A 23514-nucleotide genomic window follows, 5' to 3' on the forward strand; every position below is an offset into this window, starting at 1 on the left:
ATAACGTTGGTTTCTGTGCAGCTGGGAATCGATGGAACCGATGAAGCGGAATTGGCGACAACGAGAACATCACGTAATTGGAGTTTCCTGTTTCAAGTCACGGCGACAGCTGGTTATAGCAGCAGCTAAACTAAAGATTCTCTGACATACCTTAGCCGCATATTTTAATAAGATCGTACCTTATTCCTGCTTAATCTTCCTTTAAGTTCCACGAATGTTGATTGCACCTGCTAAAAGTATCGATGGATTCATGTACAATACTTGAAATTGCGGCAACGCAAAGTAGTTTGTAGGATATCGAGAAAGTGGCGAGAAATAGGAGTTGGTATAAAGAGTAGATCCAGGTCATTGGAACGACTGTTGCTGGGAGACTTTTCGTGAGGAATTTTGGTAGATAAGCTGAATGAGTTTCGAATGTTTATATTTATCAGCTGGAACTGAAAAGATGAAGTGGAAACCTGTATACTTTCATATAAGAAGCACATCATTTCTTATGTGATTAAACCTCGTATTAAAACGCTTGGGTAGGTAATTGTTGACAACTTATCCGACTACAATCACTTCCATGAACATTTTTATGAGTGATCATATATTTTTAGAGCTGTGCAGGTTAGACTACAAACCAACCGCATCACTATTTACAATAATTACAAATAAATAAATAAATTACCTTAAAAAAATTGCACAGTTAATTGTAGGAAGTAAATAGTCTTGTGTACAGTCAGCTATATGGTTCAATGATTGAGATGTGGCTTCTTAAATCAAAGAACTAAGGTGAATGATGGTTCTAAATGACTGATGTTGCAAAACCTGGACTAAGTTATCATTACAATCAAGAAAAGAATTATTTGGTAGTAGAATGTTATTAGAATTGACCAATCACTCTTTATGAACAAAAATCTTGAAATAAAATTGACAAACATACAAATCAGGGAAATAGAAACCAATCAATCAAGGATGCATTAAATCATCTAGGAGATTTAAAGTGGGTTCATTCTGAACTAAGGTTACAATCTTGAAGTACATGTAGTCAGTTGTGGGAAAGTTGATGATTGTTTCTGTTGTACACCTATTTCTGAAATGTGCGCTTACAGGATTTTAAGCTTAGAAGCAAAGAAGAGTGATCGCTTATGCTGCTTCAAAGAATTCCACAAGATTTTGTAGATCATAATTGTCCAGCACCTCCAGAAGAATGGGAACCTTGCTTTTCACATTCATTCCCTAGAATTAAATTATCAAGATTTATCAACATGAGATATTTCCATTGTTGATTAAAATAGTGTAACTGCAGAATCAACATGTAACACAATATGTTTATGACTGGATTATTTGTACAGAAACCCTCTGAAAACCAGAAGAGTCGCCTTTGACCAACAGGTAATGGTCAAAATAAAAGGTTTGTTTACATAAGTATTGCAATTCTTACCTTGAACTTGAACTTGTCTATGTAGAGATCAGTAATCATACCTTAAACTTGTTAAGAAATGATACCAAACAAGAAAAGATATTTATTGTCTTTACCACAGCTCTGTGAAAGTATTACTGGTTGAGCTTCTGTTTTACTATTTCTCTTTACTGCTGATTGTTTGGCCATTTCGCATAACAGGATCATGGCATTTAGTTTTTGAAGGGTTGAACAATTTTCATCTCAAGTAAAGTGTACTTAACTCTCAAAACTTTTGGTGATAACCCTTTGGCAACCTTGATTTTTACCATATTACCTTGAATTATTTTTGACCAGACCCTTAAAAAGCTTTTATATCCAAATAAATTATCTGAAATGTTGAGATTTAAGATTCCATGTAAGATTGTAACAACTGAATAAATTCCTAGTAAAATGGATTTCTATGAAGGATACCATAGAGTCTTTCCAAGTGGCAGGGCTGCTTCTTGTATTCTGCTTGGAGGTTTTCTGCATCATCTTTACAGAAAATATTTATGAATTTATCAGAAATTTATGTGTATGGTTTTCTCCCAAAAAAGCATGCCTGAGAATACTGAGGATACTAAAAGTGTAGAAAATATCATTTACCTCCTATCTTTATCATTGGAAATTCCTATTTCATCCTTAAAGAGGATACCTTAGCATTTTTTGAAATGCAATAATTGCCTTTCTGAGACTTCATTACCCTTTATAATACATTTCAGTATAAATTTGTCTTACCAAGAATTTTTTGGTATTCTGGAGCAAAAAATCCAATATCACTTTCATGCATCTGTAGTTCCTAAAAGGCAAAAGTGTCAGGTTACTCTAAGAAAAAAAGAAATCCACCATCATCAATTTTATGTTTCTGCAAGAAACAATAGCTATAAGCCATTTACGCACTGACCTTTAGTCCCTCAATGAGTTGGACTTTCTTAGCCAGCAAGAGCTGATATTCCAACTTTGGATGTATAAGGTTTAGTGTGTGGACCACAGAATCTTCATTGAGATCTGAAATGACAAATTTCAAGTAGGTGTGATTAAGAGGTGCATCTGAAAAGAGGATGGAACCTGTAAAACTCCTGCTAATTCAAAGGCTATGGACATTTTGAAACAGAGGGGGGTCATCACACAACAAGCCAAGAGTATACTTCTGATTAAACGAAGATAAGAAAGGCAATGAAATAAATAAGGCAAGAAAATTAAGCAAACCATAAGAAATATTGAGGTTGATTTTTCGTTTAGTAGCTTCTTTGGTGAGGACATCTTTGAGGATTGATATTGTTGAGATATTGTCAGATTTAAAGATGGCTTCTCCTTTTCTGCAAAGAAATAAAAGACATACATAAGACTCTGACTCTACACTGAAAAACTAAGAGCACTGCACCAACTAGAGACGTACAGAAATCTAATGTAAAGTACGTTTGATGACAGAAATTTGTTAAACAAATACATACTTGTACTGGCAGTCTAACTGTGTATCAAGGAATGTCGACAGGAAATGAAAGCTCACTTGCTCTCCAGCAGGAGTTCTGCAACAAAAACAGAGATAACATCAATGTTGTGACTTATTGATATCACAGATAGAAAACTACAAATATAAGTTTCTGGTTAATTATCTTAAATGAATGTATTTCTGATTTTGCTATTGGCATGTTGTGATTTTTCATCATGATTGCTCAAGGAAAGGTTTAATGTATACTTACTATGGATAAATCTCTTTCTTAAGTTAACAAACCTGTCTGGCACTTCTGGGAGACAGAAACAAACCCAGGAATGAACTTCCGCAAAACTGAAATGGCCCATTAACTTCAATGAGTTCATTGGCCTGAATGAAACACAAAGGGGAAAATTAAGTTTAAACTGGAAACTTCATAAAAACTGAAAATCAAAAGACTTCTTTTACATGTAACCTTTCAAGAAACTTTTGAAAACATAATCAGACCACAAAACTTAGGACAACTTCAGGAACTGAGATCTTGACTGCAAAACAACAACAATCACATGATTGTCAATAATTGGAATCCAACTTTTATGAGGTCTTACTTGGACTCGTCAAACACATGAGTTCTCTGGTGCAGTGAGAGTGGTTTGATACTGTATTGTCGCACTTGGCAGGTCTTGGGCTGAATCCTGGGTGTGATATATGCCTGCAAAGTTCCATACTGTCCTTCAATTGATCTGATCTGGAATTTAATGAAATGGAGGTGAGAAAGCTTTAATTGTAAAATGTCTGAGTGAAATTTAAAATGTGGGTTAAATGTCATCTCTCATCAGCAACTGGACGGATTCTTCTCTCAGGTTAGAAATGCCAAGAATTTTCTGAGTCCTGTCTCCTTTTCATGTAGTACAATGCTAATGTGATTTGTGTCATTAAGTTAGCACTGGTAAAAAGATTTGAAAAGTCCTTCAAACTTTTAATTCCAGCCTTGTTGTGTTTGCCTGACATCTGTAAGTTGCAAGAAGAAAGTTGCCATTCTGAAAGAAAATTGAAACACTCATCATCATAGCTGTATACAGAATTCTTCATACTGCATGTACATGCAAGGTCTTAACTTAATACTAGTCAGTGAAGTATGTGCTAAGAAAGCCATCATTTACCTCAATATCACAAGCACTGTAACTGACCACTGCAGAATTCTTGTCCACATCCAGAAGATCAATTGGTACGTCACTCTAGAGAAATAGTAATAAATGTAAAACAAAAATAATTATCTTATCTAAATGGCAGACACATGTCACATTTCCCCTCAAAACATCTCAACATAATTAGTGGAAAATTACTTCAAGGTGATAAAAATTCACTCTAAGACTGAGACAGTGAGACCTTCCTGCAGTTATTGTTTCTAAACAGATTTTCAAGATGAAGTTAAGTATTAGAAAAATGCCTCTCCAAAAGATGGAGCTTACCTGTAACAAGACATTGTCAATGGGAATCTGAACTTCAATACTCAATGTATAGCTGGCATCATCCCTGTTCAGTGCAAACTTATCATTGATTGCAAACTGAGGAATTGCGGACAGAGCAGACATGGAGTGTGCAGTTAGCTGGTATTTTTCCCGTTCCTGTAGCACCTTCTGTTGAAGAGTGTCAATTTCTACCCTGAAAAGTGATATCTCTGTTACTCACAATAATAAGAAAATGCTTGAAGTTTGAAAATGTATATGTGTTGGTGAAAATTTTGATGTACAGAAGTGGTTTTTAATTGGTGAAAAACGCTTTCAAAAGATGAATCACTTTTTGCTGGAAAGTTACATATACCTTAATTTACATAATTAATATCAGACTGTTAATGCTCCTTGGATGGATCTGCAATTAAGGGAGTAAATCTTGAGTGACCTGCAGTATTTCTTACCTAAGATTCTCCATTTTTGCCTGTACCTCTTCACTGATTGGTTCCTGTGCAGCTGTTGTAGTGGGTCCAACTTCCTTCTGTTGAGGTTCTGTAGTAAAACCTACCACCCAACCAGCATAAGTAGCTGCTATAATCTCATCATATCCTGAGGAATTCACACAGCCACCACATACAGATGTGATGCTCTCGCTTAAAGCCTGGAAATTAAATCATTAACCTGTGTGAGTGTTTTTATTAAACAGCTGAGATGTTATCACATCAATAATTATTTGTGACAAACATCTAATTTCTCCTCACTATATCAAACTCTAATCATTCATTAAGGTCACAAGAATAAAAGAAATGTTCACCAACTAAAGAAGCTTGACCATTAATCAAATTATTCCAGTCAGCATGTTAGGAAATATAAAGAGATTCAAATATACCAGCATAGATGCATACTGAAGATAAGATACGAAGGGTTAACCTGTTTAAATCTGTGAACTGGCTCATCCATCTCATCAAAACCATACACTTCAACCAAACCATCATCCCGCCCAATAAGAACATCAGGCACACCATCAGCTGTTATGTCAAAAGTTTCCAGTGCCAAGACACCTGAAAAAATGTAGAAAAAGAGAACACATTAAATCTTAACTCAACTCCTGAAGTTGTTTCATTTCCCGAAACTTGCAACATACAAATGCATGCCAGCTGGCTGGCAGGAACAACATTAAATGCAGCTTTGACAATCAATTCCGATCCATTATTAAATAAAAAAAATTTCCCAGGATCTTGCAGCATCTTAGTTCTATAGAAAGCCTTCTTTTAGGGTCTTTCTTTGTCAACAAATAATTAAAATCAACTCACTCACCTCCATTCCGCTTTTCATTTGGAATTTCCCACTTGTGATTTGGTGAATGCCTGGAAATAAATATTTCAAAGTTATCATGTGAATGACTTTAGTTTGTTAAAAAGTTGTGATTTTATCAGTCAAGAGGACTCTTCCTCTAGTTGTTTATGGGTGAATTTGTATCCTTGATGAAGATTAGTAACATTTAACTAAACTCAGAAAACCATGAACATATGGAATATGTCTGAACAGACAATTCCAATGTTTGGGTGAGAGCACAAAATTGTGAAAGTGTTCAGCTTGTTTCTATGTCAATTCAAATACTTTAAGTCAATATTTCATATACCTTCCTAACTGAATCATGCCCACTTTTCCATCTGATGTTCCATACAAAACTTCTTCTCCAGACAAACCTTAAGATAAGGCAAAATTAAGTATGAGAGTAACTATTACAATTATAGTAAGTCATCATACTGTGGTAATCATCTGATGCAAAGCATGAAATGTTGACACACATAAACAATAAAAGCAGTAAACACTGTAGTGTATATATTTCTCTAGTATAAACATGCACCAGAGGCAAAACCTCATTACATATCATCTAATTAACCCTTTACACTTTAATATCATAATGAATATTCTCTATACAACTCCAAGGGTGCTTAATTTACAATCAAGAATTTCCTTAGTGCAGATCATTTCCCTTATTCTTGTGACCTTAATGTGGGATTCAGGGTATTATTGTAGGGAGAAATTAGAAGCTGGTCAATCTTAAGGGTCGAAGGGTTAATATGTGTGTAAGACTTGTGTAAACCTTTTTTAAGGGCTCCATCGCATTATTCCTATCAGTGTTATTCCGAAAATCACCTGGGTAGATACTTTTCAAGGCTTGTTAAAAATTACTTGTATTCCATGTTTACTACCAACCTCCATTCCCACCATGCAGAGCAAGCACCATGGGTGGTCCAGCTACTTCAACTTCATACAACAAATCAGAATCCTTGTAAAAAAAAATTATAATATTTACTTCAACATTGAGTTACATCTTGTAGTAAGATTATTCATTATTAGGAAACATCAGTCTTATGCAGTGGCCACAGCAGTTTATATTGTTCAGTATTATTTCAATCTGTCTGCCAATTGAAAATTATTAATATCACTTACCTGTAAAACCCTTAAGACTCTGTCTTCACAGGCCAGAATAGGAACTAATGTATCTGTGTTTCTAAAATTGTCCAAAATATAATTTCTTGATGAGACACCAAAAAGTTACAGGACATGACAGGTATATAACTGCTAACCATGTGATAAACTTTGTGTCACTCCGGCAGATAAGCCTCAGCAAAAATCTGTTGTGTTACCTGGGCTGCTGGATAACAATTATTTCTGGTAGACTGTGTCAAGAAGTATTGGGAAAGGGCATGAGAATACATTTGCATCCTACCTCTACTAAAATTGTTTTTATACAAAATTGTTGAACAAAATACCACAATAACAGTTAACCAAGGTGTAATAAATTATGTGATTTTCATTTTAAACATCAAAAAATTTCTCTCACTTTCTTATTGGTAAACAAAGGACATCAGTAATCTTATCTCCGGACAAGAAATAGTTTTCATCTTTGCAGTCACGGTAATGATTGTAAATGTAGTTTCCACAAAGGAAAAGATCAGCACCATTAACATACCTGCCAGAAATAAAAAGACAACATGCTTCTATTAATAGTAATTTATTCAACATCTTGTGAAAACCATTTTTACATCAAAAAATTTTTAGAAAAACATTACATATTTTATTATTCCAAAAGTGAAAGATAAACATTGGACCTACATGGACTGAATACTTTCGGTCAGATTGGTGTCAAATCCTAAGAACTGCTTTCCTTTCTTAGTATAGCCACGCACTTCAGCCCCAGATGCCACAAACACCTTCTCCTGCGAAGGACCATCCAAGCCACCAAGTTGCAACTTAGAGATTGGTGATCCTGGAAGTGTTTTGAAAACCACCTGTATTGCAGTAAGTGGGAATCAAATTAAGTACAAAAGGTATGAAATTTCAACCAAGTCTTCTTATCCCTCTCCAAACCAATCACGCCATATCGATGCACCCAGCTTTCTAACAAAGGAATAATTACTGTGATCGATTTAATTGTTCCTGTAGTTCCTTATTTTAAATTTGAGTACTGTCTGTGCCACACAACTAACCTGAGAAGTTTGTTTTTTCATTCCAAAACAAGTTAGTACTCCATCATGATCAGCTATTGCAATCTGGAAGTCAGTTAGAACAGGAAAATGCGGTATTAAGTAAGGAAGAAAAGGAACGTCGAGAGTGTGTATGATCTTTCGTTTCCCGAGATCGAAAACTCACTTTAAATCGCCAGCTCGCAGGCCAAACAGAAAAACTTAGTTTTTTCCATGCAAAACATACAACACCAATTCAAAATACAGATATATTTGTTTTCTTTGGAAATCAATGAAATTATTTCGAACTTAGTAACGTGAACGAACAACTGCACTGATGATCCAAAGTATGTTTAACCTTCTGAGCGCTCCGTTTTCCGCCACTAGATAACAGTTTCATCGTCTTAGGAGACGTGACACCGACCTGGAAAGAAAAGTTCGATCATTTCAGTTCCGATAAATTAATATCTAAAACCGAGTGCAAAGTTCGGTATCCAAGGAAGCCATAAAACATCGTCTGCACCTGTAAGTAATCCAAGCGCGTCAGGTTCAATTCCATCATCTTGAACGAACAGGTTTAACGTTCACCAACTTTCAGATGATTTATCCGCGTTTTTGGGAAAGTTCTGATCTTAAAGAAACTTAGCTAGCGAAGGAAATTACATTTCTTCACAGCTTAGCTGGACAAGCATCAAGCTCGGCTAAAGATTTTGAGTATGCAGTACTTTGATCAGCTGAGAGCAACAAAACAATCAGCTGTCATGTACTACTCAGTAACTGTCTACTTACTTTTGAGAAATCGGCCTTATCCTTTGGGACCCTTAGCTTACAAAAAGAATTATGTAGGTGTCAGCGAGGTAGTAGAAAGTAAGCCTTCTTAATTTGTCAGTTTAGTTTAGGCTAATTCATTATTCAACTTTTTATTCGTTCTTAATCTTGTAATCCGACCTGCGTCTTTAAAATCTTATCACATTTACAGTTCTGAAAAAAGACTTCTCGGAAAATATGGCAGGCAAAGCGGAGGAAGAAATTATGTAACATGCGTATCATGTTGAAATTTCCAGAGGTTTGGATTTGTAGCAGATAATTATGTTAAAAGCCTGGCTGGAAATCTCACGTCTGAAAGGTTTGAAGTCAGCCATACTTAATTGTTTCGAGAGAAGCGCATCAACTTTCGTGTTCGTGATTACATTTGTTCTTTAGACCGTAAAGCGAAAAAAAATTGAGGCGATTTCCGCCACAGCAGAACGCACCCGACATTTTTTCATTTCAAGAGCCCTCTAGTTTCCACTCCTAATGATCCATTTTCTTTCAAAAGAAAATTATTTTCTATGAGTTTGTGCCTCCTGTGAAAGGAATTTTACAATCTCCTAAATGAAACTGACCGTTTAAAATTCATTAGTTCAAAATGAAGCTTATAATTTCCGGCGTCCACAGGACAAGTCGGCACATGATAGCCGTTACCTCAAAATGTGTGTGTGTTTCTCTCCACTCTCTCAAGATGTTCATCCCTGCTACAATGCTAACAACTCTTTCATTCTCTTCGACAGCTCTTATTTTCACCGACAATGACTGCACGCTTTCACATTGTAACACCAATATCCTCTTCTTATAATCCTTTCACAATCGGCCATAGTGAGACCTAGTGGAATAAACAGATTCACTTCGCGTTGTCATTTGTTTTAATTGTTTCTTCATTTTTAGCATGTCTTGCCTGAGGACTATTACAGTAATTGTACTTTGATTTCGACTGTAGCGCTGTAATACAAAAATAGGACAGAGAAGACAGAGAAAGTTTAAAAAATGCCTGAAAAAAAAAACAAGCTTTCAAAAACTTCTAAACTCAGATTATTCTGTGACATAAACTTGACACTGTGTGACATGTAACAGTGACAGTGAAAATGTTTTATAAAGATGAGCCCTGGAAAATTTAACGTTGTACTGAACAGTTGTTGACAGCTTTTAGAAGTTTTGCCGAATAGGATTGACAGCAGGGGACCTAAAAGATGCAAAGGAGATTTGCACTCGATCAGTAACAGTTGCATTTGTTACAGACACGAAAGCATAACATTCATCTTTCCACTAAATCGAGACAGAGGAGAGAGAATTGGCTGTAGGGTTAGCTTTTGGCTCTTATGCTTTAAATTCCCAAAATCCGCTATAAACCAAACACTTCGCAAGAACTTCATCAACATTTAACCTTTTTTGCCGCAAGAAAAGAAGTCGCAATTTTATTATTCCACATTGTTAATTTCTCTTTCAATTGTGTCATTATCATTCTTGACGTTGCCGTGGTTCGGAAAGAGACTGAAATTTCCAGATTAACCAAGGTTATATTTTTGTTGGTTAGTTGATAATTACTCAGTCACGGTGACGTAACTGTAAATTAACGGCGGACTCTAACAGAGTATCCTGCATGCGCGAGTACGTTTGGCTGAACAAATGGGTGCGAGTTCTTAGCGGTAGTGAGGTCTAATATCTTCTGTTGTTTGTGTTATATTCTTTAGATTTTTAACAATATCAACAGTAGGGATAGTGATACGCTATGATATATTTGCCAACGCCAAGTTTGTTGAGCTCATAAAGCATCGCTTTAATTTGAATGAAATTATCTCATTTTGTTTACAAACGAAGGATTTTTAAGAGTTACAAGACCTCGACGATGCTTGCCAGCATATTCCTTTATCTTGGAATTGGTGCTTTCATTAGCAGAGGTAAGCACATTATATAGATAATGAAGTAAATCACATCGCTTTCCATAGCATCTGCAAAGAAATAGTTTACGCAATGTATTAGATAGAATGAACTCATTCATTCGCGGGTCTTACGATGTACACGTTGCATGCTACGAAATGTTTCGTGCCATGGAAAAAATATTGAATAATGTAATTATTGAGAAATATCGCCTTTTGTGCATTCAGCCTCATTGATTCTATTTTTTTAACCTTTCAGCTTCTGATACAGCAAATGTTTGGCAGAAATCAAGGATCTTACTTATTGCAGACCTTGGCTCTTCGATGATTGATGCTGAAAAGTTGCAAACATCTTTCCTAGGAGCAGATCAAGCCAATTTAGGGAATGAATTTGTTATCCTTCAACGAGCACGAGATGGCGGCTTTGAATCTCACGGCTCATTTCAGACATTGGCTAGTGTACAAGATCGGTAAAATCATTCGCTTTGTTTAATTCTTGTTGTTTTAAGGAGGTGTTTTGTTATTATATAAGACTTCTTTGAGACTCAAGCAGCGAATAATTGCCATTGTCTCCGAGCTTGAATAGTTGAGGTACATTTTCGCGGTCTGAGATGTTAGATCGCTCAAGCATCAAAATTTTCTCGTGTAAAGGACCTGAATGGATCTGAAACTGTCAAAAATTTTATTAAGCCAGTCTTTTTCCGGCGGCACGTAATTAGGTTTGGCCCCTCTTGAAACCCTTCGCCTCAACTGTCGCGACAATTTTCGCTAAAAACATTGAAGCAACGCCAAAGTGTTTTATTTTTTCCAGCTTACGAAAAAATGCTCTTAATTGTGAGAGTCACCTATATTGTATATTCTTATGCGGACTTTGCTCCGATATTTGGTTCGCGCTCACACTGGAAACAAATTACTATATTTGAATTCCGCTAGTTATTTTGCCACGCGACAAAATTGATATGCTTTGTTCTCATTTCAGAATGATAGTCCGTCTTGAGTTTTGATAAATTATTTAAAAGAATAATGTGAATAATTTAGATGCGTAAGACACTACCACTACGGTGAGAAGTTTTTGTTTTGGGAAAAAATATTCGTTCCTTCAGCTGTGTAGGTTTACTTAGTGTGATCTGATCGCGACCATGATGTTCGTTGATATTTATTCTTCGGAGAGTTTCTTTGCGTTTTTTATTCACTACAGAACATCTCTTTAGTCCAAAACTGCTTTTGATGGTCTAGGGAAAGTAGTTTGATGAACGAGTCTTTTCTCTCATGAGCCTTTTCTTTGCCCCCGCAGGGTTTTTGGCCCCAGAGGGCCAAAAACCCGAGGAGGCACCTTAGGACTCCCCGCGTAATATAGAGGAAGACTGGAGAAGAGGGAATGTGGGTATTTTCGGTCGATCATAACCAGAAAAAATCTCGATTTGATCGCTTGCACGGCCGCAAGGTATCAACGTTTTTCCCGCAAATGGTCATGGGCTGCCAGTAAAAAGACACGCGCGCGAGGACTTTTAGGATCGGCGTCTTTGACACGAGATTTGTCCTAGTATAGAGGAAGACTGGAGAAGAGAGAATGTAGGTGTTTTCGGTTGATCGTAACCAAAAAAATCTCGATTTGATCGCTTGCACGGCCGCAAGGTATCAACGTTTTTCCCGCAAATGGTCATAACTACACAACTGTAAACAACAAGCCCAACTCAAAAAAAAAAAAGAAAATGGTACTGTAGGGCGGGGGCAGCTCTAGTGAGAACTATAACTAGTTTAAATAATTGATGAGGCTATGAGAGAATGTTTAACGTGTTAGGGTGGGTTTTGTACTTTGGCGATCATCAAAGGTCACATCCTGTTAGCTGTGATAATAGATTATGACTAAAACACTGATAATAGGCTCTGCTGAGCCTTAAATGCTCCCTGCTGGGGCATTCCCAGGGCTAAGGAAATTTTTCATGAGAGAAAGGGATTTTTTAAAGTTTCTCTCAAGAGAGTCATTATGCCGGCTTGGATAATGCCTCTGAAGCCATCATCACATTAAAAATACCCTTGAGCTGTATGGGAGCTTATCATTGCCCTCTTTTATGTTAAATTGTGATGTTTCTTGTGCTATCAGCTCCAGCCACAGTTGCTCATTAGGTTCCCTGAACCCTAATCCAGTGCATGTTGTCTGTGTTGTAGGTTTTTGTCCATATCTTCTATCAGTACCAAAATTTTATTTTGTATTCCTAGACTTTCCATCTAATCACACAGTTTAATTTTCCAGTAATATATGTCATTTCTCATCATTTCCCAGCAATTCACCTTAATAATGATGGGTTTGTCAACATCATTTTGAAAAACTTTTTGATATCATTACAGGAAATACATTTCCATTAGAAAAGAAAACTTTCTTCCATGGCTGTTAGAGAAGAAGCCAAATTTTTTGATATGTGTGGCAGTCACTACAGAGGTTCCACAGATATTGACTGTAGCACAGAACAGAGGTATGATACAGGAAACAATATTTGTCTTAGTTGTTACTGGAAAGAGGCTCTCACACTACAAAGGCAATACATTGTTCAATTTACTCTTTAGTTATTTTGTCCCACAGTTGCCTGATAGTAAGTGGCCATCACACTGAAACTGATGATTTGAGCCACTTCATTTTTTCTCTTCAATTTCAAGTATTGTTCAGTGTTTGGAATAGAACTAAAAGCACATTGTTATGATTATGATTGACCGACAATTTTTGGAATGGGTAACTAACAATGTAGGATTTAAGATCTTAATTTCTGATCTGGCAAATCACTTAGTTTATATTTCTCATCTGTTATTTCCCAGCCAACTCTCCCATTCATCCAATACCCAATTACACCTTGTGCCATTTCTGAAGGTGATGACTTTTTTATCTTTAAGGTTTGTTACCCTTGGAAACCAAACTAATAATAAGGATGGTCAAAGAAAGTGGCAAGGCAGCTGATGAAAAGGTAGCTTGCTACATTTTTGTTTAAATGTTATAATATCCTATCCTGTATTATTTACAGAGAATTCAGAGTCATATTAGTGCAATATGTCATCAGTTGGTTAGTTTGATAGAGAAGAGGGCATGTAGTGAGGGCTGTTTTACTTAAAACTGAATTGAAATGCCAATCGGGCGAATAAATCGGGTATTAAACTTGATCGATCACGAAGTGTAACTGCATAGTGACAGTCATAAAAGATCATTCTCTCAAAGAGTGTGAACATTTCAGTGTACCTATCAATTTATCGATTTTCTCTGTCGAGTATTTGCAGACGTGTCGCCTTTCGAGGCCACTAGGAAGGAAGGAAAAAAAAATTCCGTTCCTCTTCGTTCAGCAAACGTTTGGGCCAAATTTCAAGGCGCTCTGTCAATCCCACAATTTCTATGAATTCATTTGAAGAGGAGACATCATGTGGCAATCGTATTGCGAGTCTTCGTCTTCCAGAGGTTAAGAAGCATTTCACGCCCCCTCGAAGAATTATGTCAACATCGCGCTCCCACTGTGAACCGCCAGCCAATGATGTAGTTGAACCCCTGACCTTCACAGAAGGCATGGTGGCGCTTTGCAGGAAAGGATAGTTTTTCAGTCACGTTTTCTCCAGGTAGCTTTCACGACCACGTTTTTGGTGGTCTAGTATGCGTAAACCAAGTGAAAAGTAAGGTTGAAGGCTGGGAAAATTACCAACACTTGTCACTCTCGGCAAGACATTTTCTTTTTCAGTTAGAAGATTTAGAAGTTTGCGCCATTTGGGTCCTCGGTAGAAAACCAAAGTCAGAGCCAGGACCTCTTTCTTTTTTTTCTTTTTTAACGTTTCGTGTTTGCTGAGAACAAAGTGCTACTAAGTTGGAATAGAATCTCCCGAATGACGCTGTTTGCTTCCAAATGTTCACTTCTAACGGAGATTATGACACCTGGATAATTTTTAACTTTTCCACGAATATGTTTATTCTTACAACTCGCCAAATTATTAAGATTTCAACTTACCTTTTTGGAAAATGTGCATTTTAGTAATGAACTTTGATTAGATGTAGATATTGGTAAAATAAGCCCCGCGAAGGTTTGAGAGCCTGTATGCCATACTCCGACTCCTTCACTTTTGAAGCTTGGTGTGGTTTCAGTTGATCACTAAATTATAGTTTTGTGAATTAATATGATATTATTTGCGACTATCATCGTGTTCCATTGGAATAGTTATATCAGTCAGTAAAATTTGTTGTGGCCGGATTAAGTGTTCCTTGTGTGGGTTAACTGACCCCAATCCTCGATCCTTGCTTACTTTTTTCTCGAACTCATCGAGGTTTTTTTTATCTTTCTCTTTCTAGAATGTGATTTCAATGAAAACACCCAGACCTAAGGACCTCAATTTCACAGGAAACAATGGAAATCGCCTAGAGTCAAGAGAAATCACTTTCTCTTCTGGAAGAAAAATTGAAAACATCATTCTAGAAGCGTTTCGGGAAGAATACAACCGCGTTCATAGTAGACAGAGAAGGGCAGCTATAGGAAACTCGGCATCTTTAAACTCAAGAAAGTCAATAGCAAGTGCAGCACCTCCAACCTCAGTTCCCGCAGTTTCCCTCAGCGTAACTTCTTCAGCTATTCCAGCTCCTTCAAGCTCAGGCCCTACAGTTAGTGCAGCAGTTCCAAGTTCAAGCTTAGTAGTTAATGCTTCACCTTCAAGCCGAAGTCCTGTCGTCAATCCGGTAGCCTCAAGCTCCAGTACTGTTGTCAGTGAAGCACTTGCAAAGTCAAGTGCTGTTGTGAGTACGTCGACTTTAAGCTCGACCCCAATGACTAGTGAAGTGTCTTCAAGCTCAACTGCTCTGGTTAGAACGGTGCTATCAAGCTCAAGCCCTATGACTAGTACGGTGCCTTTAGGCTCATCCCCAGTGGCTAGTACGTTGCTTTCAATGTCAGCCCCTACAATACGTGTGGTGCTTTCAAGCTCAACCCCTGTAGCTAGTGCAGTGCTTTCAAGTTCAAGACCTGCAGTGGGCAGTTCACACCCGAGCCCAAGTCGTGTAGTTAGTGCGGTATCTTCAAGCTCAAGTCAAGTAGTTACTCCAGCATCTCCAAGCGCAAGTCCAGCAGTTAGTTCGGCGCCTTCAAGCTTGAGTCCTGCTGTTAGTATGGCACCTTCAAGTCCAGCAGTTGCTACTGTATCTTCAAGCTCAAGTCCTGCAGTTAATGTGATGCCTTCCAGCTCAACTTCAGCAGTTACTCCAGTCCATTCAAGCCCAAGCTCTGTAATTAATATGGCATCTTCAAGCTCAAGTCCAGCAGTTTTTCCAGCATCTTTAAGCTCAAGTCCTGTAGTTAGTGATGTGCCTTCAAGTTCAAGTTCTGTAGTTAGTGCAGTGCCTTCGAGCTCAAGTCCTGTGGTTAGTGCAGTGCCTTCAAGCTTAAGTCCTGTGGTTAGTGCAGTGCCTTCAAGCTCAATTCCTTTAGTTAGTGCGACGCCCTCAAGCTCAAGTGGTATGGTTATCCCAGCATCTTCAAGCTCAAGTTTCTCAGTTATTCCAGCACCTTCGAGCTCAAGTCCCATAGATAGTGTAGCGTCTTCAAGCTTCAGATCTATAGCGTCACCTGTACCTTCTAGTTCACGTCTTGCAGTTAGCACAGCTCTTTCAAGCTCAAGTCCTGTGGTTGGAGCAGCGTCTTCAAGGTCTAGGTCTTTAGCTTTACCTGCATCTTCGAGTTCAAGTCGTGCTTTTAGTGCAGCTCCTTCAAGTCCTGTAGTTATTCCGAGCTCAAGCCGTTTTTTCACACAAGTAAAATCAAGCTCAAGCATTGTGGTACCTTCAAGCTCACGCTCTACAGTTACGGCAGCACTTTCAAGCACAAGTCCTGTTGTAAATGCAGCACTTTCAAGTTCACGCCGTACAGCTATAGCTACACTTTCAAGTACAAGTTCTGTTGTTAGTGCAGCACTTTCAAGTTCACGCCGTACAGCTACTACTTTACTTTCAAACACAAGTCCTATTGTTAGTACAGCACTTTCAAGCTCGAGTTCTGTTGTTAGTGCAGCACTTTCAAGTACAAGTCCTTTTGTCAGTGAGGCACTTTCAAGCTCGAATCCTGTTGTTAGTGGTGTACCTTCCGTATCAGTCTCGGCAACTCCCACAGCCTCTTTAACTTCAGGTGCTGCAGGTAGTAGTACAACTTCGAGCTCAAGTCTTAAAGTTACCCCAACATCGTCGCGTTCAATGCTCGCAGGTAGTCCAACTGTTTCAGCGTCGATCTCTGAAATTGGACCAGTAAACACAATGACAAACTCTTTGGTTAGTTCAACGACATCAAATACTGTGGCTTCAAAATCGATCGTTATCTCATCAGCGACCACCGCGAGAAAACCAACTCCTTCATCTTCACAAGTAGTGACTGAACAACCACTTGTTTATGACAATGAGACCGTTGTTGTCGTGTTTGATGGAGATTGTAACTACGTCAAGAGCAACAAAGATAGGGAGAACGATTTTCGAGAGGCGGTGCGGATGGAAGTATCCAGTAAACTTAGGATTCCAAGATCGGCAATTGTGATGGGGAATATTGCATGTGGTTCAATTCGAGTTCCTATGACTATTCACCAATCAGGTGGATTAAAAAATGTGGTACAAGTTTTAAAGAAAATTGTCGACAGCGGAAACTTTAGTGTAACTCTGGGAGAAAAAAAGTTCAAGGCGAGTAAGTTGGAAGTGGTTCGTCCCACGTCACCAGTTACACAGGCCCCAACAACCGAAGCCAAGAGCAATAAAATTGCGTTTTATCTTTACATAGGATTTGGTACCTTGATGGCTGTTGTTTTCTTCGTCGGCATCTGTGTGCTTATTTTCCGATGTCGCAAGGATCGACGTGAGGGAAGCTTTTTCCTTACCAACGACACACATTATGAACTAAGGCGATTTCATGGTATCCCTCGTGCGAGTTCCTACTCCAGGGTGAACTACTATGGAGAACCTGTGGAAATGGATGCGACAGCTGCTGATCCCAACGCTGATGATGAATTTAAAGTTGGAGCGTATTCTTTCAATAGGTCACCTGCTAGAGGCCGCGGTAAACTAACTGGCACAACCAATGGTGATGCTCATCAACAAGATAAATTTAATGTCGGCGCATTGGGTATGCCAGAGTGGAACCTTCCAAGGCTGTCGGACAATCAAATGACTGTTGCTGAATCTAAAGAAGACGTTTCCAGGTCAGCGGGGTCGGTTGGAAGTCGTCAACTTTTGATAGATAGTCAGGAGAGTTCCTTGGCTGATTCGGCGCAGGCTTATGATAATCCTGTTCTTACCTTTGGCGATGGTCCGCAAGAGTTAAGTAAGGAAGAAAATCAGAGCTGATTTAGGAAGCAAGGAGTTTTTGTATCTTCAGTTGTTTGATTCAGCGCTTTGTTTTATCACAAGGAAGCTGTTAATCCTTCTGGGTCTGTGAGGCTCAGAAAGCAGCCTTTGTTCAAGATTTCATTTGTGCACCTATATGATTGCTAGATGATCCTGTGATTTAGAAATTTAAAAGGGCGACGAATTGTCTCCCCTACGAAGGTGGATTGGACACATGTAGGTTGACCATTCAATAGAAATTACAATCGGTGAGGTGTCGTTGCTTTTACGGTAGTTAACGGCACAGTCCGCAAAACGATTCTTAATAAGCCAACTGAACCTATTGTTAGTCACTTAATCGAAACATTACATTTTGTTTTAATATAACAATCGTGAGATGACTTTAAAACAAAAGATTCAGGTTGAAATGATTGTACTGTATAAACATTACTTCTTCAGTAATTACCACCTAACTAAGGCTAATACGAAAACATTGTGACTTTATTGTTATCCATCTGAATGCAGAAGAATGTTGCATCTGTCTTTACAATGCATTTGAGTTGAAACCTGGGAATAGAATGGTTAAACGTGATTTTGTACCCATAATGTATCATAACCCGTGGACACCGACGTTTCTCAAAATAATCTGAGGATTCTGTAATTTTCGTATGTAATGGCCTTTCCGCATTAGCAGACAAACCTAGAATTTTCCCGATAAAATCAAAGGGCAAATTTTGGTTTCGTCAGTTACATTCGCATCCATAATGTCAAAGCCGTCAAATTCCGTCAGCGCCTGATCTGTTCATAAGACCGGCCAGCATAGTTTGGCAAAGGATTCTGTGCGACTCCAATTTCAAGGATTTATCCTAAGTCGTTTTAAAATTTTAGAATCCCCGACTTAAGCGATAAAAGACAATATTCGCGATCAATATTACGACAAATGATAGACAAGTTTATCACAGTTTTGTTTATTCAGTCGATTTTGTCCAGTTTTTACCCAGGACAAATTCTATCGGCGGCGTGTTTGAAGATTTTTCCGCTTCGGCAAAAATTATCAAGTCGCGACAAAGCATCCCTACTTGAAAAATGTTGGTGATGACAGAAAAATTTTCAAAAGAAACAACTTTTTCGCAAGTGCGGAAAGGCCCTAATAGATGGATGTCACAGAGTGAAATTTTCAAGCGACCGTTTTGTCACTTAAAAGTATTTGAGTAAATGAAATTCCATTATTCTTTTCAGTGAGTTACGTGAAGTTAACTGCATTTTGAGACATTCATCAAACAGCTAACACTAGCAGCTATAACACTGAGATTTTCGTGGTATCGCTGAAATGGCAAAAGTAGCTAGGGGTTTCTTGTCGGTCGCCCACGCCTATTAACAATTGGACTTGATGTTTACCTTTTTGTAATAAACGCTGATAGAGAAGAGGAGCTGAATCGCTTTGTTGCAACAAGCGCGTTGATTCGAGATAGAGGATAGCACCCTCCACGTAAAATCTCTAGTATGATGCAAGGCACAGCTTTTTTTTACCCTATCAATTTTTTTTGTGGGTCTAGATGAAATTAACAAGTTCAATTTTTGCTTTTTTTTTTTCCTTTTTACGCACAGTATGGTTAGTTGTTCAAATGAAGTGAAAACCATTAGAAAAAGTGACGAAAAATCGTTGAGGAAAATTTAGGGACTGCAACCTCGTCTCCAGTAGCATCTCTCATTAGGAGGAAACCGAGAATCCCTGAGGGACTACCGTGAAACTGTCAAAAGAAATATGAACGCAATGGCCTCTGGGTAGTGCTAGAATTTAACATGGCGGATGAAGAAGATCAAAATGTGTCTTTCGATCTTTTTACAGATCACGACACTGTGTGCAAACAAAAATACTTTACTTTACTTAAACACTGCAGGCAGATCGAGCAGGTGATGTACGCTACGGTTTTGGGAGAACTAACATATCTTGAAATGCAGGGCTACTAATTACTGAGTGTTGACGAAGTTGAAAATCACCTTAACTTTGTTTTGATCCACAGGAGAACGAGAGATTAGTCAATCGTATATACCATGTTAAGACTCTTCTAAAGCGCTATCGAAAACAGCGAAGGTAAGAGAATTTTGCCTGTCTCGGTGAATTTTACCGATAGTCTCCTAACTTGGAAGCAATAAAATAATTTTGAAAAGAAAACTTTTATCTCAAGTTGTTACTGATAGAGATGAACAGAGTACGATTCAGCGAAAGAGCTACTGCTGACATGTAATAAGAACTAGGGAAAAATTACAGAAAAGCAATGATAGAAAGAGAAGTCTCGCAACAACAAAATATCGTTGTGATCATAACTAAGGAATATGCTAAAAAAAAAAAATAACAATTTCACTAAAAGGATTCAAAGGCTAACTCCCCTAACTGGTGGCCTTAAGTTTCTTTGCGGGCTGTTTGAGAGAATTGAAGTTATACCAAGGCTATGTCCATAATCTGATAATTTTCTTAGTTTTCATTACCTGTTTGGTTGTCAGTGTACGACAATTTTAAGAAGATAGTATTTAATGATTACTTCTGGAGTTGAAAGGGTGAATATGTTATGATAAATAAATATATCTCTTAGTTTTTCAATCTATTATGTTTTTAGCTTTCTCAAGGACAGATTAGATGAGTATAATGATGACTATCGAGCTGCACAGCCACCATTTCAGGTGAGGCTCAATTTAATTTTATATTTCCATTGATTACCTTGTAGTATATCACATCATCATTGAAATGTTTAGTTGTAAAAAGAAGTGATTTATCCAACCAATTTTTGTGTGGGAGTCATCATCAAGTATTACCTTTAAAGACTCTTTAATTAACTGGGATGCAACATGTATGGCTACATTTGTTTGTTTGCTTGTTTTTTTTTTCATATCTCAATCTAAAAATCTAACATAGCAATTTTTTTCTCTCCCCAGGCTGAACTACTCTCAGAAATAGTTTCAGAGGCATTTCCAAAATCTGCACCTTCTCCCCTCTTACCTGGTGAATTAATGAGTCCAGACTCACCACCTGTGAAAAAGAACAAGAAACGTGATAACTCAAAGGACAAGGACAAAGACAAAGATCCAAATGCACCTAAAAAACCAGCCAATGCTTTCTTTATGTACTGCCAACAGCAGCGCACTGTTATGCAAGATGATCAGAAGGACCCCAATATAGGACACCATGAGTTAACTAAGTCACTTGCCAAGGAATGGAATAACTTGGACACTGAAGATAAAAAGGTTTGGAAAAGAAAGGACATTGTTATACAATGTTACACGTTGTTCAATCCTGCATTGTCTATAGGAAAGTCCTCTAGCAGGAAGAGGAAAACAGTTAAAAACAATATAAAAGCTAAACTGACTCTTGGAATTATATTGGCATTTCTTACATACGGGTAATGCCAACAATGTCTCTGAAGTCATCACCTACTTCTTTACATGTAAAGACTGTTTATTGGTTGTTTTTTATTATCTTTTAGGTTTACTATGAAATGTATGAAAAAGATAAAGAGAGATATGAAAAAGAAATGAAAAAATACACATCAGACAAGGTCCCCAAAGAACCTCCTGTAAAGAAAGCAAGGACCAAAACTCCAAAACAGAAAGCGGTTGCATCATCAACCCCAAAGACCACAGCAGTCATTTTGAACAAGGGTTCTCCTGATCAGAGAAGCTCAGTGGAATCACCAACTCTAAACAACCCACTGTCTCCACAAAGCCTTGCCTCCATGCAGCTAAATATTCCACACATTCCAATGCCGCAGCTTCTTTCCCTCACGGGAGAAGATGGTGGTTTTGACAACTATCAAGAGATGCACTCTTCTCCTCAAGATTCATTTCTTTAGTTTCTGTAGTGTGTTTCCCAGTTTCTTGCCATTTTAAATAAGTGTCCTCGATATAATTTTTTGTTGGTACTTAAAAAATTTCTGAATTTTTTTACCCTAAGATGATTCATGTAATTACCTTTTTTACTCTTTCCCTACCAAACAGGCTATTTTTCTTAATTTGGTAGCTAGGAGTTGCAGCTAAAAGAATACATATTTTCAGCTGAACTTTTATGAGTTCAAATGATATTTGTTGTTACTCTCTAGTTTGTTTACTAAAAGCTCATCAAAACTATCAATCCATGGGTGAAATATGTGATCTGTATTTCATTGCACTCAAAACTATCAATCCATGGGTGAAATATGTGATTTGTATTTCATTGCACTTTGCTGTGTGGGAAATAAGTAGCAGAATTTTTTTGGCTGGAAACTAGGCAATTTGTATTGTACATACCACAAGTAGAGTGAAACTCCATCTAACTCAAATTTGTTTCTTAGGTGAAATAGTGAAAAAGAAAGCTTTACCTATCATGAGTTTCAAACATGAAATACTTGACAAGCATGACAAGCAAAACACAAGTGCATACAATGGGGTATCTTGTTCAGATTTCAGTGAATTGATAGAATGTTCCAGCAAGAAATGGTGGGAGAATAGGTGACATTAAAGGGAGCATAAAGAAAATTGTCATTAGCAAAGACTGCTTTCTATGGTTTCAGAGCCAAAGAGTATATTTAAACTTCAAATTTACATTGAGCTCTGTATACCCAACATTATGTTTGGGCAAATGAACTAGTATATGTAAAAAAAATAAATGTAAATAAATATCAAATGAATGTGAATGAAAACTTGCACTTTTCGTGGAAGACTTGTTTGGGAGAGGAGAACCCTCCTTCCTTGCTACTCACTTGATCCGAGACAGTAGCCATTTTATCTTCATCTTGATGGGTGATGAGTTCTGTTTCCTGAAGCTTAGGAAGCTAACACTTAGGGAACTTTCATTGAAAATATGTTTTGCGGTAAGAGGAGCAGAAGATTGAGTTAATTTGAGTAAATTATTCCTGTTTTCTTCTGAACCTTACCATTCCCATTTCCAGCAGAGCGGGAAATTTTTAAAACTATTCCCATATGGCATTGCGGGGTTGTCCCGGTGGAGGAAGTTGGCGATTTCACGAGATTTCTCGCGTGCCTGAAAAGCATTAAACAGCTGTCTGAGTGAATTATTTGTTTATATCGGATAAATTGCAAAGATGCATCGTTTTAAGGCTTCCAAATATCGAAATGCAGCTCCGAAGATTCCTAAGAAAGAGGTAGGTACCGCTGTTGTTCACGATCTTTGTTTCAATGACGATTGCCAGTCTACGTACTTCGCAAATTTCAGTTTACCTTTTGACTTATGTTCAGTTCTTTTTTTTTTCATAGACTACTTGCGTTCGTAGACAAGCAGTATAATTACTTAAGATATTAGGGTTTGAGAGCACCGATATGAATCTAAACTAAGGCAATTTCATTTTATCTGGCATCTAAGATTAAATGCAAGAAATAATGCTTGACTGCAATCATCGTAAACCTTGGAAATCTATTCTGCTGCAAATGTTCAGCAGTTGAAGGCTTTGTTTTAAAACTTGACCATAGTGTGTTAGAGCCTTGTATGCTTATTTAAGGGCTATGTTTAATTTTGTGGTTCAACTCTGCAGTGAATCACTAAGTCAAATCCATTTCCTGGGGTCCAGGGGGGTGGGGCAGTTATTTGATGCAAGCCAGATAGGAGTGGAGATGGTGTGTTCCCAGTAAGCGTGGGGTTTGTAAATTATATATAGGGATTTTAACAGGATTTCAATTAATACATCATATATGAGAGCTTGCTGCCAGCAAACTTGGCCAATTGCCACA

The 23514-nt window shown here is 37.7% G+C and overlaps 3 protein-coding genes across 6 annotated transcripts; 2 read left to right on the forward strand and 1 right to left on the reverse strand.

Annotated features, from left to right (window-relative positions):
• Positions 1 to 404: 404 nt before the first annotated feature.
• Positions 405 to 8496, reverse strand: LOC131777685 (Bardet-Biedl syndrome 7 protein homolog). Its single transcript, XM_059094000.2, has 23 exons — positions 8315 to 8496; positions 8150 to 8215; positions 7816 to 7878; positions 7442 to 7617; positions 7170 to 7298; positions 6776 to 6836; positions 6539 to 6611; positions 5958 to 6024; positions 5633 to 5682; positions 5246 to 5376; positions 4780 to 4976; positions 4334 to 4526; positions 4025 to 4099; positions 3839 to 3901; positions 3470 to 3609; positions 3162 to 3251; positions 2881 to 2955; positions 2636 to 2745; positions 2331 to 2434; positions 2165 to 2225; positions 1859 to 1921; positions 1427 to 1467; positions 405 to 1221 (listed from the first exon to the last, which is right to left on the reverse strand). Exons 1-23 carry the CDS (start codon positions 8351 to 8353, stop codon positions 1129 to 1131), a joined length of 2160 nt encoding a protein of 719 aa, XP_058949983.1. The 5' UTR covers positions 8354 to 8496; the 3' UTR covers positions 405 to 1128.
• A 290-nt stretch (positions 8497 to 8786) lies between these two features.
• LOC131777714 (uncharacterized) lies at positions 8787 to 18388 on the forward strand. 4 transcript variants are annotated; one of them, XM_066161887.1, is made up of 6 exons: positions 8787 to 8917; positions 10426 to 10505; positions 10744 to 10954; positions 12834 to 12958; positions 13371 to 13441; positions 14800 to 18388. In XM_066161887.1, exons 2-6 carry the CDS (start codon positions 10454 to 10456, stop codon positions 17815 to 17817), a joined length of 3477 nt encoding a protein of 1158 aa, XP_066017984.1. In that variant the 5' UTR covers positions 8787 to 8917; positions 10426 to 10453; the 3' UTR covers positions 17818 to 18388. The 4 variants fall into 4 exon arrangements, with proteins under 4 accessions (XP_066017984.1, XP_066017983.1, XP_058950019.2 ...); XM_066161886.1 differs by lacking the exon at positions 8787 to 8917 and adding an exon at positions 10216 to 10261; XM_059094036.2 differs by lacking the exon at positions 8787 to 8917 and having other exon boundaries at positions 10339 to 10505.
• Positions 18389 to 19593: 1205 nt separating this feature from the next.
• LOC131777717 (FACT complex subunit SSRP1) lies at positions 19594 to 22457 on the forward strand. The gene is made up of 5 exons (XM_059094041.2): positions 19594 to 19710; positions 19821 to 19891; positions 20415 to 20478; positions 20731 to 21039; positions 21279 to 22457. The coding sequence occupies exons 1-5, from the start codon at positions 19600 to 19602 to the stop codon at positions 21642 to 21644; spliced, it is 921 nt and encodes a 306-aa protein (XP_058950024.2). The 5' UTR covers positions 19594 to 19599; the 3' UTR covers positions 21645 to 22457.
• The last annotated feature ends 1057 nt before the right edge of the window (positions 22458 to 23514 follow it).

This window comes from Pocillopora verrucosa, chromosome 14 (genome assembly GCF_036669915.1).
Source record: "Pocillopora verrucosa isolate sample1 chromosome 14, ASM3666991v2, whole genome shotgun sequence".
NCBI classification, from domain to species: domain Eukaryota; kingdom Metazoa; phylum Cnidaria; class Anthozoa; order Scleractinia; family Pocilloporidae; genus Pocillopora; species Pocillopora verrucosa.